Source organism: Glossina fuscipes, unplaced genomic scaffold (genome assembly GCF_014805625.2).
Source record: "Glossina fuscipes isolate IAEA_lab_2018 unplaced genomic scaffold, Yale_Gfus_2 2, whole genome shotgun sequence".
NCBI lineage: Eukaryota > Metazoa > Arthropoda > Insecta > Diptera > Glossinidae > Glossina > Glossina fuscipes.
In genome coordinates this window covers 18,178,090-18,194,530 of record NW_023998416.1, presented here as the reverse complement: position 1 = coordinate 18,194,530, position 16,441 = coordinate 18,178,090, and the positions used below count along the sequence as shown (strand labels likewise).

Genomic DNA, 16,441 nt, shown 5'->3' with positions numbered 1-16,441 from the left:
TACTGAAAATCATTGTACTACAGTATAGTGTATTTTGTACTGAAAATAATTGTACTACGGTATACTGTATTTTGTACTAGAAATCAATGTACAGCAGTACAAAATTCTTTTACTACGGTGTAGGGTATTTTGTACTGAAAATAATTGTACTACAGTACAGCGTATTTTGTACTGAAAATCATTGTACTACAGTATAGTGTATTTCGTACTAGAAATCGTTGTACTGCAGTATAGTGTATTTTGTACTGAAAATAATTGTACTACAGTATACTGTATTTTGTACTAGAAATCAATGTACTACTGTACAAAATCTTTGCACTACAGTGTAGTGTAATTTGTACTGAAAATCATTTTACTACAGTGTAGTGTATTTTGTACTAGAGACCATTGTACTACAGCATAGTGTGTTTTGTACTGAAAGTCATTGTACTACAGTATAGCGTATTTTGTACTAGAAATCATTGTACAGCCGCACAAAATTTTTGTACCACAGTATAGTGTATTTTGTACTGAAAATCATCGTACTACAGTATAGAGAATTTTGTACTGAAAATAATTGTACTACAGTACAGTGTATTTTGTACTGAAAATCATTGTACTATAGTAAATAATTTTTGTACTGCGGTATAGTGTATTTTGTACTGAAAATCGTAGTACTACAGTATAGTGTATTTTGTACTGAAAATAATTGGACTACAGTATACCGTACCTTGTACTAGAAACCATTGTACTACAGTACAAAATTTTTGTACTACAGTATAGTGTATTTTGTACTGAAAATAATTGTACTACGGTACAGTGTATTTTGTACTGAAAATCATTGTACTACAGTATAGTGCATTTCGTACTAGAAATCGTTGTACTACAGTATAGTGTATTTTGTACTGAAAATAATTGTACTACAGTATACTGTATTTTGTACTAGAAATCATTGTACTACTTTGTACTACGGTATAGTGTATTTTGTACTGAAAATCATTGTACTACAGTATAGTGTATTTTGTACTAAAAATCATTGTACTATAGTACAAAATTTTTGTACTACAGTATAGCTTTTTTCTTGCTAAAATATATTGTACTACAGTATAGTTTTTTTTGTCCTAGAATATAGTGCATTATGCTATACTATACTAGTACTATACTTTACTATACTAGTATATATATATATACTATACTATACTTACAACCATTTTTCGCTAACATATCAAATTTCAAAAGATCGTTCAAAACAGTTCCCGAAAGAAAAGTGTGAATTTTTTTGCCCATGCAATAGGTACTTTTATATAGATTCACGTGATATAGGTGAATATAGGCGACATTATCTAGTTTGGCCGCACCAGAGTGTCAAATTTGTGTTTTTTTCCATATGCAGTTTTCGCTAACATACCAAATTTCAAATACCGTTAAAAATAGTTTCCATAAGCAGAATTTGAATTTGTTTAGTTTGCTTGAAAGGTAGTTTTATATTGATTCATGAAATGCCCACAAAAATATTTTCTTTTTTTTAATATGGACGGATTAGGCTTTCAAACCAACTATATCTCAATTGTAATTATTTAACATGAGCTCTGTTAAGTCGTTAACAGAGGTATGTGAACAGAAATGGTAGGTGTCTTTACTAGTTAAATTCGAATTTATCTTCACACCCTTTCAAAAATATATGACTATATGAGATCGAAAAGAAGAAGAATATAGAACTTTAACCATATACACACTCACACAATTAGAGTAAAATTGACTTATTAGCATAAGTCTCCTAATATCATTATCGTATATCGGAATTTGTTTTTTAATAAATGTTATAAGAACTTGACAGCTTCGTATGAGTATCCAGCTTACCTTCGAATCGTATATAGTTTTCTTATTTGTTTTCGTTTCGTTTTTATAAAATAAAGAATAGCAAAATAGTTCTGATATCATATCATAAGAGAGGGAGGCACGCGATGGAGGAAGGAGAAGCAGAGCAAGTAGTTGAGTTGTGTATTTGATACATGTCAATACAGATGACATTTATTGTCGCCAATGCATGACAAATGCGTCTTTAATAATTAATCTTGAAAACGTGTGTTGTCCCTCATTACACCTCTTATACGTGCAAGTGCATGCATATATGTATATGTTCTCTACAATAGGTAGGTGTTAGTTTTACTTTATTAAGTTTCTAATAATAATAATAATAATAGTAACCCTATGGTATGAAATGCTACTACAAAGGCCTTAACATCAATTTGTAAAAAAAAAAATAAATAAAGAAAAACATATAACTGCGCGCATGTATGTGTATGTGTGTGTATTATGTGAATGTGTTTGTTATCTTTAATCAAGCATTTTATTTTAAAAACAAGAAATAATAGAAAGAAAATTAAGAGCGTTTGATTTGTTGGGTTTCAAATTACTCGTCCGCTTGTTTCCATGCTTCACTGAATGACTGATTCGCTAACTCACTCCGTAGACAGACAAACTTTCACAAAAGCTGTAATCGTAAACACGCTCCCAATGGCATTTATTCTATAAAATAACTTTTATGCACATCCATACAATACATTTACTTCCGCTAACTAAGGGGGGATTGAAACGCACACTTATCATCGCTACGATCGTCATTTTTACAGCAATTTAATTATGGTTTCAAGAAGTACTAATAAAAATTAATTAATTAAGTATTCTTGCAATGATTTCTATGCAATTATTGAATAAAACGAACGGAAAACTTGTGATGTAAAATAATAATTTCCACCGAAGAAGTAAAAGATTAAAACCCCATTATTAAGACAAAGATTGAAATGTCTTGACGTCAGTCTTAGTTAATTTTCATTCAAGTGTGATCGGAGCGATTGAAATCTATAAAAACGCGCCCCAAAACAGATGCCAATGAAATTGAAAGTATTGCTAACTGTGTAGAACATTTTCTTACATAGCGTCGAACTTAAAGTTACATATCCTCTCCTCCTTTGATCATTCTTTCTTAAAATTCTCCTTTTCCAGTTACCTAAAAGTCAAGTTGCTTATCTACTCGATTCCCAAAGCTTTTAGTTGAACAACTGCACTTCTCCAGATCGATTAGAAACCCTTCCGTTTTGTCTAACTCATCAGCCGAACGATCTTTTGCTGTTCGCGTTGCTACTGATATTGGAATGCCTTACCAGTGAGTTTGAAATCCCTCGACTCGACGATTCTTTGTATAAGTTTAGAAGAAAATTAACCGCACTGCTTTCTTTTTTGCGGTGTTTATGGAGCAAGAAAAGTATATTAGCAGCCATTTAGCTGACTTCTGCGCTCACTTATATTATAATTTCTTTTTGCACATGAAATGTGCCTAAGTGACCAAGTATAATGTCTATGGATTTATATGAAATAAAATGAAATTAAAAAACTCTTATTGTGCCTATCATAGATATCTATGGGTGGGAATCCGTTTACATCGGTCATTCGCTGGTAGCAATAACAAAGAAGAAAGCTGTTTTCGTGAAACATGATTTTCCCGATTTCAATGTGATTACCGACTTTTACGTATAACTTCTATATTCTCTTTGTGCACTCCCTGTCGGTACGTCAGCATAAATATTGTCCGACTCAAATTTGCTCAACTGCGACGTTCAACGTTCAGCTATCAATGTTGAAAAGTTAACCTAAAAAATAGATCCTAGTACCCATTTTAAGTAACTTACAAACGATGAAGCACATTGCTCTTCTAACTACATTTTAGATTTTATTGATCGCGGAGCAAATATCGAAACATAATTTTACAAGACGCAAATGGAGAGCTTATTTCCATTCGGTCGATATGATTGCTGTTGGTTTTTGGAAGATCTCAATAAATATGCGCACCAACTTGGCAGTTAATAGGATCGGAGGATGTTAGTGAAAATATACTAAAATTAATCACTTTTGGACAAGTTTTCAATTGTTCAACTTTAAGAAGAATATCTGTAGGCAATTCAAGCTCGCAGATATTGTCTGCAAGGGAACGTATTGGCTCATTTTTTTTCTCTTTTAATATATTATACTCTGTGGTAGACTAAATTATTCTGTCTACTTCCCGAAAATTCTACCGTAAAGACAACGCCCTCTGGAGAGAAAATGAAAAGACGAGTAACTAAGAAAACCGATAAGGTGATCTAAGTTTCGTATAGGCAAGTGAAATGCAAAGAGGCAAACACATCGTCGAACTCGCTAGTAATCTACCGATTGGCAGTGCTGGCATATGATGTATCAAATTTGCGCGGATGTATGTAACGCCTAGAAGGACCTGTGAGAGATTTATTTTTTATTATACCAATTGGTTCGGAATCATTTTCCTATGCTTGTTCGACTGATATCTGCCCATGTACTTTTACGCCCAACCAGCAGATCACTCCGTTTGAGATATTTTCGTGAACTTTAGTACGCTAACAAGTTTATAGCACCAGGACGGCTGCTATTGACAACGATGTTGTCGCGTCTTTTGTCATGACTCCCCTTATAACGATTTATCTTAGGAAAGCTGTATGGAAAGAGTTACAATTTTCAAAATTACTCGCTGTGTTCGACACAGTTCTTTGAACGCCCTCCCATATTTTACTATATCTTAGACAAAACGCTCTAACTTTTAAGATTTCATAAGGAAAGTTGCTCCTTTTTTTGTACTCCATGCTGTAAGGGCTCTCTTGAAAAGTAAGCCTTTATATAACAATAAAGCGTACTGTTGACCACTTCATGACGAAAATAGGTAACAAAAAATAAAATCCTTAGATTGATTAAATTTTCTAAATTTCTTTCCTAAAGTGTATAGTGGTTGTACAGGTAAGCCGAATATAATTTGGGTATTTTGTTACATAGATAAATAAAGAGTTGTGTTGGGCTATGTAGTGCACGGTATTTAATAGCCGTTTTGGCTAATTAGAACCTTACTTGTACTTTTCTCGAACTTGGGTTAGTGTAAACCAAGCTGTGTTATTATTGCAGCTAGAAAGAGGAAACTTCTTAAGGATTGGCTTATGATATAAACTCCTGCTAAGTAAATAGTCCAACTTGAACTAAAAGAAGATATTACATACATATATGTACAACTAAAAGAAAATATTACGTACATATGTGCGTACATCAAAATACCGTCTCTCGGCAAAAATTTTCCATTTTTTTTTTTTTTTATTTTCTATTATCTAAAGCTAGTAAAGCGAAATTTATCTAAGATTCAGAGTTGGTCGACCAACTTCGAGATCCCGATACATACTGTTTTTCCGTTACTAAGATGTTGCAGGTTTAAGTGCCGCGTTTTCGCTAATTGTAATAAGTTCTGGCAAGATTGTGTTTTAGCAATGCCTCTGAAAAAACTTCACCTTAAAAGCGGAAGCTCAACTTAAAAAAAAAAACGAATATTTCATATTCCTATTCTTCAACAGGGCATTGCGCATTTCTCTATTATCTGTAGATCGTGAGCCTAAAATTTGAGAAATTGAACTCGGATTTGATGTAAGGGAATCGATTTTTGCGAGCGTTTTTCTGTGTTCGCCGCCACATTATATCGGTACAGAATTAGCAGACCCTTGATATATTACATTTAGAAAATAGTTAGTTATTAAATAAAAGTCGTGCAAAAACGCAAATAATCGCACAAAAGAGCATTCACATACGTATTTATCTCTGCAGAATTATATGAAATCACAAATTGTAGAGCTATACTAAAAATGTTTCCAATATTTAACTGATCAAATGTTAAAGATAATCAATAGTTAAGCGAGAAACATATTGTCGAACGAATAAATGCATAAGCACAAGCGTATGCACACGCAAATACACACACACACACACACATATATACATAGATACATACATACATACATACGTACATAATAACATTGAAATGAAATTTGAAAAATTTTCTACAACTACGTGTACTACACACGAAACAAATGCAATTAAATTTGTAATTAAATGGTTATCAATTTGCACGAGAGACGAGAGTCAACAACAACAAGTAAAAATCGCAACAGCAGCAGTAGCGACGACACGACTATTGCAAATTAGCAAACATTTGAGAAACAACAATTGAACAGTGACCATGTGTACGATTTTTATTGTGGGCTTGGTTTTCGTTTTCGTTGTCGTCGTTTCCTTTTTTTTTTTTTTGTTTTTTTTTTTGTTTTTTGATTTTTTGTTTTTAGATGAACTAATTTTATATTTAATTTGTAAATGAGATGGTCTTACTATACAAAATTGCTTTACTATCAACAGCATCCGGCAATTAATTTTGTTGGCATTTCTCGTTTTGTTTAAAATTTATGTTAAAAGAAAAAAAAAATTCGTTCCCAAATAATTGTTAAAAATTTTCATTCATCTCTCTTTTTTATCGCAATGAATGAATAATTTTCATGAATGAATCAGCAAAGTAGTATAAAAAATAATGAGCCTCCTTTCTGTACATTAAACATGAACGAGACAAACATGTCGATGGCCACAAATATAAGTTCATTGAATCTGATGAATCAAACGAATGCATTAATATTCACTTTCTGAAGGCTCAATATTTTTTAGCCATTACAATATATCTATTTATGTATTCATTTCATTCATTCGATTTATGTAACAAGAAAAAACAAGCTTAAGCAACAAAGCAAACAATGCCAATTGTTGTACTTACACGAGTTCATATATAAATTCATTACATTAGCTGCACTCGAGTGCCGAATACCCTCGACCTAGTCTGAAGGTCCGAACATTTTTGGCACTATCGGCCAGACAATCGTATGTGCATTGAAATCATAGCATTTTAGCCAACGAATTCGCAAAAGTATCTTGAAGCCCGCATCGTTTTCTGGAATCGTGCCTTTCTTCGAACTTATCCGGGGCACACGGTTTCCAGGATTTTTATTAAAATACTAAATAATGTATACAAATGATGTGAAATCTTTAAATTTATAAAATGAAAAATAGAAGAATAGAAGAAATTCCATGAATAATTAAAGAAATGCCAAAGAATTCCAGCATCTGAAGTATTAACAATAAATTAAATCTTGTATTGATATTTTATCCACCATGTGTTTGAATGAAAAGGCTGTGAAGGCTTTGGCATTCAGAAAATGTATGTTTAATCCTAAGCATATGCCCACAGTTACTTATTGGTGGAGTAGTTCTTAAGGATCCATGACCAAAACGAGTTCATGCAAACGTCTCGATCGTGACTTTCTCGACATTGATTGAATATAGAATGAGATTAAGGTTACCGTGAGTGTAGTTTTTCTTCTCTCATTTAAAAAAAAAAAATTTTTATGAAAGAAGCAACATTTGTATTTGTATGTATACTTGGAAGGACTTGAGGCAGATTCGTTTTCTGAATCGATGTAAGCTGTTCGGCTGGTCAGTTCAGGTTCTCTTAGGGGCCAACTACAGGTCGCAATTCTTATGATATTTCCATGAAATTGGGGTCTTCAACGCTTTTTGGCTCAAGAAAAACCGGTGCGGTTTTCCATCCACTTGTCATGTAACACGTTATGTTGGAAAGTCGTCATATGAAAAAGTATTGAAACTTTCAGAAATTCGTGACAAAAATAGCCGAATAATAGCCCCATTCTCGACTAACGTAAAAAATATGGGTCAGAAAGGCTAATTATTTTAGCTAAGTTTGGACCACGTCACGCCGTAAAGGTATGCCTTTATACACATACTCCTTGATGTATTAAGCAAAGAGATATAGGATATTTAATGGTCCGACATAGCGGACTGTAGTGTTTTTATTGTCTTTTTTTTTGAGTCGACCTATTTTTCCCATTATATGAGGTGAATAGTATCCAACAAGGCGTATGTTAATTTTCAGCCTTTTACTTTACGTACGACTATGCAAGACAAGTAGGGGGACGGTAATAGTTGGTAATAGTTAAACCACCTTTCAGATTCATACTAAGGCCTCTTCGAGATCGTTTTGATATTTAAATGAAATAGTTGCGGAACGTTGCGGATTATTGGCGGAAGCAAATTCAAATGGTTTCGAGTCGAGGTCATTTTGATTTCATACTATGATCCATCTGGTCAGATCGAGTGAGGTTCCTTTTCGTATTTGCAGGGTACATTTTACCCACCAATATCAGTGACTTAGTTTTTTAATCTAAAATATTTCACTAAACGACAACATATACAGGCACATGATCAATTGATTCGAATCTTGTGTCTTGCTCGAGAATACAGATATTGTCTGGCATTTTCGCCGCCTATTCTTGCCACTAACACCGTTAGCCAACTAGTGAGTTTCAAAATTTATTGATAGAAGCAATCAATAAAAATACAATACAGCATAACAATAAACTCTTCGGTATTGTTAACGTTACTTGTGGTTAAGTTTAGCACGCAAATCTTTATAAATGTTTACCAACATTATCTATCGAGATTCCGTTGTTCATTAAGCCTGCATACACATGCATTTGGATAATTAACGTTAGTTAGCATGCGTGGGAGTGGCTAAATATTTGACCAAAATATTTGCCATAGCTTTTTTTTTTTTTTTTTATACAATTCGATACCGAGTCGTATGTTATTGTTGATAACAAGTGTTTCGCGTGTGCAATCTTTTTCCCTCCAAGTGAATATAGACTGTTTGAATATTAGTGAGAAAACTATGTACACAAAAAAAAAAGGAAAAATGTAATATTCCCACGCTTGCCTGTGCTATACGATCTATAGGCTTATTTTACATATGCCTCCGTAAAACTTTTGTTTTTATTAGAGAAATGAATAAACAACACACAATACGCTTAAATTATTTAATTATTAGTTGGCTATGAAAAAGGTATGTAATAAATAGCTTGAAATTAAAAACTTATTAACTAGATCTTAATAATCTTTATTTATTACAAATACATGTATCAATAAACAAAAGGTTTTAGTGACAACTTTGTTAGAACGCATAGAGCGTAATATGCACTAACTGCGGCCGATGTGGTGTTGTTGCATAAACTTGCTTATATTTATTCAGAGGAAGCTATACTACATTATTGACTATATACGCAGAATAGGATCCTATGGCTCCTATGGTAACTTTAGGAGAAGAAGAAAATTCAAACTTCCATTTTTGGCGTGAAAAGCTTCCACTAATTTTTAACGAAATCGGAGAAAACTTACACTTGAGAACGGATAAAAAAATTTTCATCCATACAGTTGCATTAAAAAATTTCAATACCTTGTCTCATACGTAATCGCCTTGACTCACAAAATATACATTCGCCATAATTGTGTTTCCAACACCACAAAGCCGTCATTAAAAAGCCAGTGACGTTTTTAATTTTGTTAAAGGTGAAGTCGCTACTTGCCATAGTCGGCTGAACATAAAGTCATTCGCTTAACTTTAGAAGCGCCTCGCCGTCTACTAAGAAGTTTCTCGTGAAACACTTGTTGGCCAACGCAGCAGCAAATTATAAAAGCATTCTTTTCTGAGTCATTCTATTAAATTGTGTTAGCAGTTCTAAATATCGTAAAAATTATTATGGAAACTAAGACTTAACAACTTTGAGGAAAAGTGTGTGACATTATTAGACTCATACGGTATAAATATTGCGCATACGAAGCCTTTCAACGAACCTCTTAATAACTTTCTCTTCCTGCACAAAACCTTTCAATTGTGATAATAAAACGTTGACTTAATCGTCTATTTTGACTGACTTTAAATAGTAAAACATTCATTGCGATCATTTCGCTTCAAAACTTGTAATGAAATTCCTGACGCTACGATAAAGAAGAGAACTTTAACCATTGTAATTACTTACTTAATCGTAAGTGAATTGGTAAACACAATATTCATAACTTTGCAAAAATATTATTATTATTATTATTAACCAAAAACACTGTGTACCATAACAATATACAAAATGTACAGAAAATAAAACAAACCGGACAGGACCGACCATTACGCCATGAATACGCTTTTCTTCATTTATTTCCCAAATACCAAAAAATTGTAGTTTATTATACTCTATACACCCCTTGTACAAGAGTATGCAAAGATGTGTTAAGTTAGTGCGGATGCATGAAATACTCTGAAGAACTTGAGATAGATCCAATTTTTTGAATCGATCTAAATTTTCCTGTCGGTCCGTCTCAAATATCTTGTGCTCAACATCTAGATCGCAATATTTGAAATGTTTTGATGAAATTTGCCTTTCGGTCCAAAGATGAGCGCTGTTGAAAATGGTTCGGGCTGGACCACTTTTTCAACCGCTTCTCATATAATATCTTATTTTCAAAAGCCATTAAATGACCTTATTATACGGTATTAAGCGAAATGATGTATGGTATTTAATGGCCGACACTGCCTAACTATAATGTTTCACTTGTTGTTAGATGAGAAGGTCTACCTTTTGCCGGAGTCGAGCTCACAAAGTGCCAATCCTTTTCTGCTTTTTTTCACCCAGATCTCGCTTGGCAAACAAAGGCTTCCTTTTCGTACTAATGTAGATTATACAGGAGTGATTTCAAAATATGATTCCAGTCAAGTTAAATTTCCCACATTCATTTAATATACTAAAATACTGTTTTCCATTGATTTTCGCTTTTAAAAGATAGCAAACAAACATTCTCTCAAAATAAATTTTCGCACTTGAAATGTTAGCAAAATGGTCGAACAAATTCGTTTTAAATAAGGTAACGATCGTGGGCCAAACAACATCAGACCTCGAAATTTCGTGAAAATATGGCAACCTCTGGATAGGAATCCGACGAGCAACCATAAGTTGATGAAAATAATTTAGAATCGATTGCTATGTAGCAGTAATCCACCATGAACGATGTAGAATATAAAAGATAGATATTTCAGATTATTTGATTCATTTGATTTGTTTTGATAAAAATTTGTGTAAAAAGTCGAAATGAAAGATATATATGTTGACATCAGTACGCATATGATACAAGGAAATATAGTTCTGGATATGAGTTCATGCAACTGGAGATGGATCATCAGCACACAAAGGTGTTATGAATGTTATTAAAGGAAATCTCATGATTTGCTGATCGCATACCAATGAAATTTTAAATTCGATGTCAAGCAAAGTTGATACGCTATCGAGTACTATGAGCTGCTTACTCGTTAAAAGTTGATTCACAATGAGAACTGTAAACCGAACCCAGCTGAATAAATGTTGCTCTGTTGTTCTTGCTATCGTAGTCATATATCTAAGCATGTTTCCTTAAAGAAAGCATAAAATGCAAGCCAAAAACACTAAAAAAACGAAAAGTAAATGATATTTTCGGACAAAAGATTATTTATTAAATCTTAACATATATTTACAAGTAGCATAAAACAAGATATATATACACATCAATACTTTCAAGACATTAATGAACATATTTTTATCATGAAGATTACGCAATATTTGATACAAACATGTATATATATATATATATATATATATATATATATATTTATATATATATAACAAGAAGATAACAACAAAATTTAAACCTGAAATTGTTGATGAAATTTAAAGATCATTTAAACTTTTTTTATACATTCATTCATTTATCTCAAAATTTATGCTATCACTATGCGTAGAGGACAAATAAAATTTTTTGACTCTTGATTTCCGAGTTAATAAACGTAGTGTTTTTTATTATTATTATTATTTTTTGTTTTTAAATAATTTAATATCAAAAAGAGGTCTAAAAATAACGAAACGACGTTTAAAGAATTCAATAAACATAGCGACCACATGTGAACGAACAAAAATAACAACATAAAAAAACTGTGTCGAACGAACAGGAGCAAGGAAAGGAAAAAAAATATAAATAAAGACCGAAACACAATACAACAACAAGTCGGCAAAAGTCAAAAAATGAATAATAATAATAATAATAATATTCACAATAATAATAATAGTAACAACAAAATTGACAGACAACGAACGGAAAGAGATCGTGCACATATGCACACACATATATATATATATATATATATAAATGTATAAATGATATATATATATATATATAGGCATTTATGCAAGTAAGTGCGTATGCCTATCTAAACTGGACTATTTAAAGCATGCGGTGGCAAACGGCGCCAATTTGGAGCCTCTTATAAAGGCACCCAAACATATATAAGACAAATGCTTGCTTACATAGCCGTACGTGTTTTAAGTAAATGCATATGTATGTATTTTGCTCTGCTTTTTCAATTTTTTTATGTTTTGTTTTTGTTTTTTTCTTCTTCATAAGGCAAGAACAAACACTAGTTGCTTGCTGCTGTGTTTGTTGTTGCTGTCTGTCTGCTGCTGTTGCTGCTGCTGCTGCATGTATTTTCAAGCCTTAGAATAATATGCAGTTAATGTGCGAGCTCAGCATGTACGTAGTGCTGTTAATGTTTATAACGACTGCGTACGTACATACATACACACACACACACACACACACTGCCTTATTCCAAAAAAGTCCCGAGCGACATACAAATTCAACAAACACTTTATGTATTTCGTGCGTGCTGCATTAAATGCATACGCATGCAGAAACATTAAGCATAACCATAGATATTTACTTATATTGTATGTTTGTATGTGTAGGCATCAAAGACATTTTAATGTATTTATGCATTTACGTATGTATGTATGTTATGTTTCTCTTAATATATTATTTTGTGTTTTTATGTTTTTTTTTTTTTTTTTTTTGTTTTACTCTGGACTGGTGTTATAATCATTTTCATTATTACTTGCTGCTGCGTTTATTTTTATACACACACACACACACACTACAAGATAATAAATATATATTAATAAAATTATTACATTTGTATCTCTTTGAACTTGATCCTACGAGGAGTATAGAAATACTGAGTGTAATTAGCATCCAAGACTTCATTCTGTGCTTAAGAACTTTGTCTTTACTATAAGATTCCGCTGAAAAACTGAACAGTAACTCAAAAGCCAAAAAGTTAGTCCCAAATAGTTTTACTAATAATCCATGAGAGACACTTTGCTGAATTCCGATTCGAATACTTACCTATTAGATTTATTTTAATAGTAGATCCCGAGGTAGCTCCGATCGCTATGTCTATCAGATACGAGAAGAAAAACTTTCTAATTTGAAGGGCACCTAAGATTCGATCTCACTGTCTAACTGTTGTTGCCTTTGCACATAAATTCTATATTTTTAAGTCCAGACACGCGCAATATTCAATACTCATACATTCGTAAGCATAAGTCGGTGTAAGGCAAGTGTTTATCTTAAATGTGAATAATAAGGAAGAGTAAGAACCGGTAGCAAGATTCGTGCTTAACTCATATGCTGCTGCTGCTGCTGCTGCTGCTGCTGCTGCTCCATTTGTATATATGTATGGACGAAATAAATATTGTCTTAAAAATGAGAAAAGAATTTATGTGTTAAAGTGCTCCACAGGTTATAATTGTTTTTAACTTAAATATCATTTAAATAAACTGCATGATACGATCATTTCAATTCATAATTAACTAACATATGATTAACTTACTTACTTACTTACTTACTTACTCATTTAACTTGGTAAATATCATGATAAACTATTGTAAAAGTGTGTTTAAATTTAACGAAAAGAGCGAAATTATATCATAAACTTACTCTGGTCATGCATGTATAAAATGAAAAGTTTTGAGCTTTTATTTAATTGAACATTCCCTGAAATTGTTGAAACAATAGCCATAAATCTAATCATTGTCTTTCCTTTCGCGCTTATTTCTTATTTCTATAGCGCGTACACTGACATGCTATTGTGACGGCAGTTGTCCAAATAATGTGATAAATGGCACCTGCGAAACACGTCCCGGAGGTTATTGTTTTAGTGCAGTGGAAGAAGTTTATGACGAATTCACACAAACTTATGAAGAAGAACGAACGTTTGGTTGTATGCCACCCGAAGAAAATGGCGGTTTCCTAATGGTTAGTAGACAGTTATGATATGTGATCATATTTTTATTTTTTTTTTTTTAACATGAATTTAAAGTAATTAAGTTTTTGTTTATCTCTTTCTCCCGTCTGGTCTCGTTTAGTGCAAAGTGGCTGCGGTCCCGAACCTGCATGGCAAAAATATCGATTGCTGTAATAGTGGTGACTTATGTAATCGCCATTTACATCCCGCCTTTACGCCGAAACTTACTACACCCGCCCCAGAATTGCCAGTAAGCTCGCAATCGGTGCATTATCTGGCTATGATTGCGTCGATGATCATCTGCTTATCCGCCTTTGTCGTGATCATTGTAATTGTTTGCATGACTTATAAAAGAAGAGAGAAACTACGTAAGCAACCGCGTCTCATAGGTAGTATGTGCAATAGTCAACTGTCACCTTTATCACAAATGGTCGGTCAAAGTTCGGGCTCGGGTTCAGGTTTACCTTTGCTGGTACAACGTACCATAGCAAAAGAAATTCAAATGGTGCGTTTAATTGGGAAAGGACGTTACAGCGAAGTATGGCTCGCTCAGTGGCGCGATGAGAAAGTTGCCGTTAAAACGTTCAAGTATACACAGGAGACTTCTTGGTTTCGTGAAACTGAAATTTATCAAACTGTCTTAATGCGTCATGAAAATATTTTGGGCTTTATTGCGGCCGACATCAAATGCAACGGTAGCTGGGCCCAAATGATATTGATAACCGATTATCATGAAAATGGTAGTTTATACGATTACTTATCCAGCTCGGTTATTAATCCTCAAAAATTGCATTTGTTGGCTTACTCTCTCGCGTCGGGCCTAGCTCATTTACATGAAGAGATATTCGGTTCGCCCGGCAAACCGGCCATTGCCCATCGCGATATTAAAAGTAAAAATATCTTAGTTAAACGCAACGGCCAATGTGCTATAGCAGATTTTGGTTTGGCTGTTAAATATATTTCCGAATTGGATGAAATACATATTGCTCAAAACACCCGAGTAGGTACTAGACGTTATATGGCCCCGGAAGTGCTCAATCAAACAATGAATCCGCAACAAATTGATGAATTTAAAAGGGCTGATATGTACTCAGTGGGTTTGGTATTATGGGAGATGGCAAGACGCTGCTATACGCCTATACCCGGATCTAAGGCTACCACTTGCGAAGATTACGCTCCGCCCTATCATGATGTGGTGCCTTCCGAGCCTACTTTTGAGGATATGCATGTTGTAGTCTGCGTAAAAGGTTTTCGTCCGCCTATCCCGTCACGTTGGCAGGAAGATGATGTTTTAGCTACAATTGCAAAAATCATGCAAGAATGCTGGCATCCCAACCCTTCAGTGCGCCTAACCGCGTTACGAGTGAAAAAGACTCTAGCTCGCTTCGATGCCGACTACATGGACTGTCCTGTTAAAATTGTGTAAAAACTAATTTATTGTAATTTCTTTAGCCCATGGTTAGTTTAGGTTATTTTTTTCCTTTCCTCCTCCAACGCCTAGCAAGACATTGTTTAAATAAGTAAATTTAGGTATGGATGTGTGTGCGCATTTTTTTTGTTTTTTTTTTTTTTTTTTTTTGTTTTTGTTATAATAAGAATTTCTTGTTTATAGTTTTGGAGAAAATTTAAAAAAAAAAAAAATTCTTGTTTTGTTTTAAAACCAATTTTGAAAAAAAAAATGTTTTTTTAATTTTTTTCTAATCTAAGTTTAATTAATTTAAGTGAAATTTAAGGTTTTTTCTCATTTATATATAAAGGAATTCACGCGAAGGAGGCAACAGCTAATCCCCGATAAAGAAGAAAGAAAAGAAGATAATTCTTTTGAAAACTTTTGAAAATATTTTAATTCCTAAATGCATTTGCTTTGTACAAAATCATAAATATTTATTTATCTTTATATTTTATTTTGCAATTAAAATTAACTTTAAGTCCCATAAGCTTACTACAATTATTTCGATTTCTTTATTGTTAGACGACGAAATACGTTGATATTTTTGTTCTTCTTAATTTTAATTTTAAAATCTAGTTTAAGACGAAATATCGATACCCATCACATATATAGTCTGTTAAATATAGCTGCACACTAATAGCCGCATTCTGAGCACCATCACCACGACGTCTCTTATATTGTTGTTCTGAGCACAATCGCTCACTAACCATATATTTCCAACGGGCGACTGTAAAACTCGGTTTATCAATTTTTAGTGAGAATTTGGTTTTCTGGCTTTTAATCATAAACTTGGAAACTTCAAAAAACGTGATCTGTTTTGTTGTACTCTTGAGCAGGTTACTAAATATTGTTATCATAATAAGAAGGTATAGCGCGACGACATAAGCAGAAAAATCTTAAACATTGAAAGAAACTACAATAGAAAAGTGTACAAAATGTCAATTCTATAGAAAATAAGCAAATAGTAAAATAATATATTAATGACTTGCCTGCAACTTGTTCCATTTTGTGACACCGTGTCATTGTTGTATCCCCCCCCACAGTTAAGCCTTAAAAACAAGTTTCGTACTTGCCGTAAAGTATACACATTCTTGATTTGAATCAAATTCTTAATCTATTTAAGCATGTCTGTCCGCCTGTCT

At 33.1% G+C, this 16,441-nt stretch overlaps 1 protein-coding gene across 2 annotated transcripts in view; it reads left to right on the top strand.

Annotated features, from left to right (window-relative positions):
* Nucleotides 1-15,427, top strand: part of LOC119632942 (bone morphogenetic protein receptor type-1B) — an 85,295-nt gene extending 69,868 nt beyond the window's left edge. For both annotated transcript variants that reach the window (XM_038026107.1, XM_038026108.1), the window contains 2 exons: nucleotides 13,673-13,860; nucleotides 13,971-15,427. In XM_038026107.1, the coding sequence (XP_037882035.1) occupies nucleotides 13,673-13,860; nucleotides 13,971-15,275 (1,493 nt within the window). In that variant the 3' untranslated portion in view covers nucleotides 15,276-15,427. The remainder of the gene's footprint in view (nucleotides 1-13,672; nucleotides 13,861-13,970) is intronic.
* The last annotated feature ends 1,014 nt before the right edge of the window (nucleotides 15,428-16,441 follow it).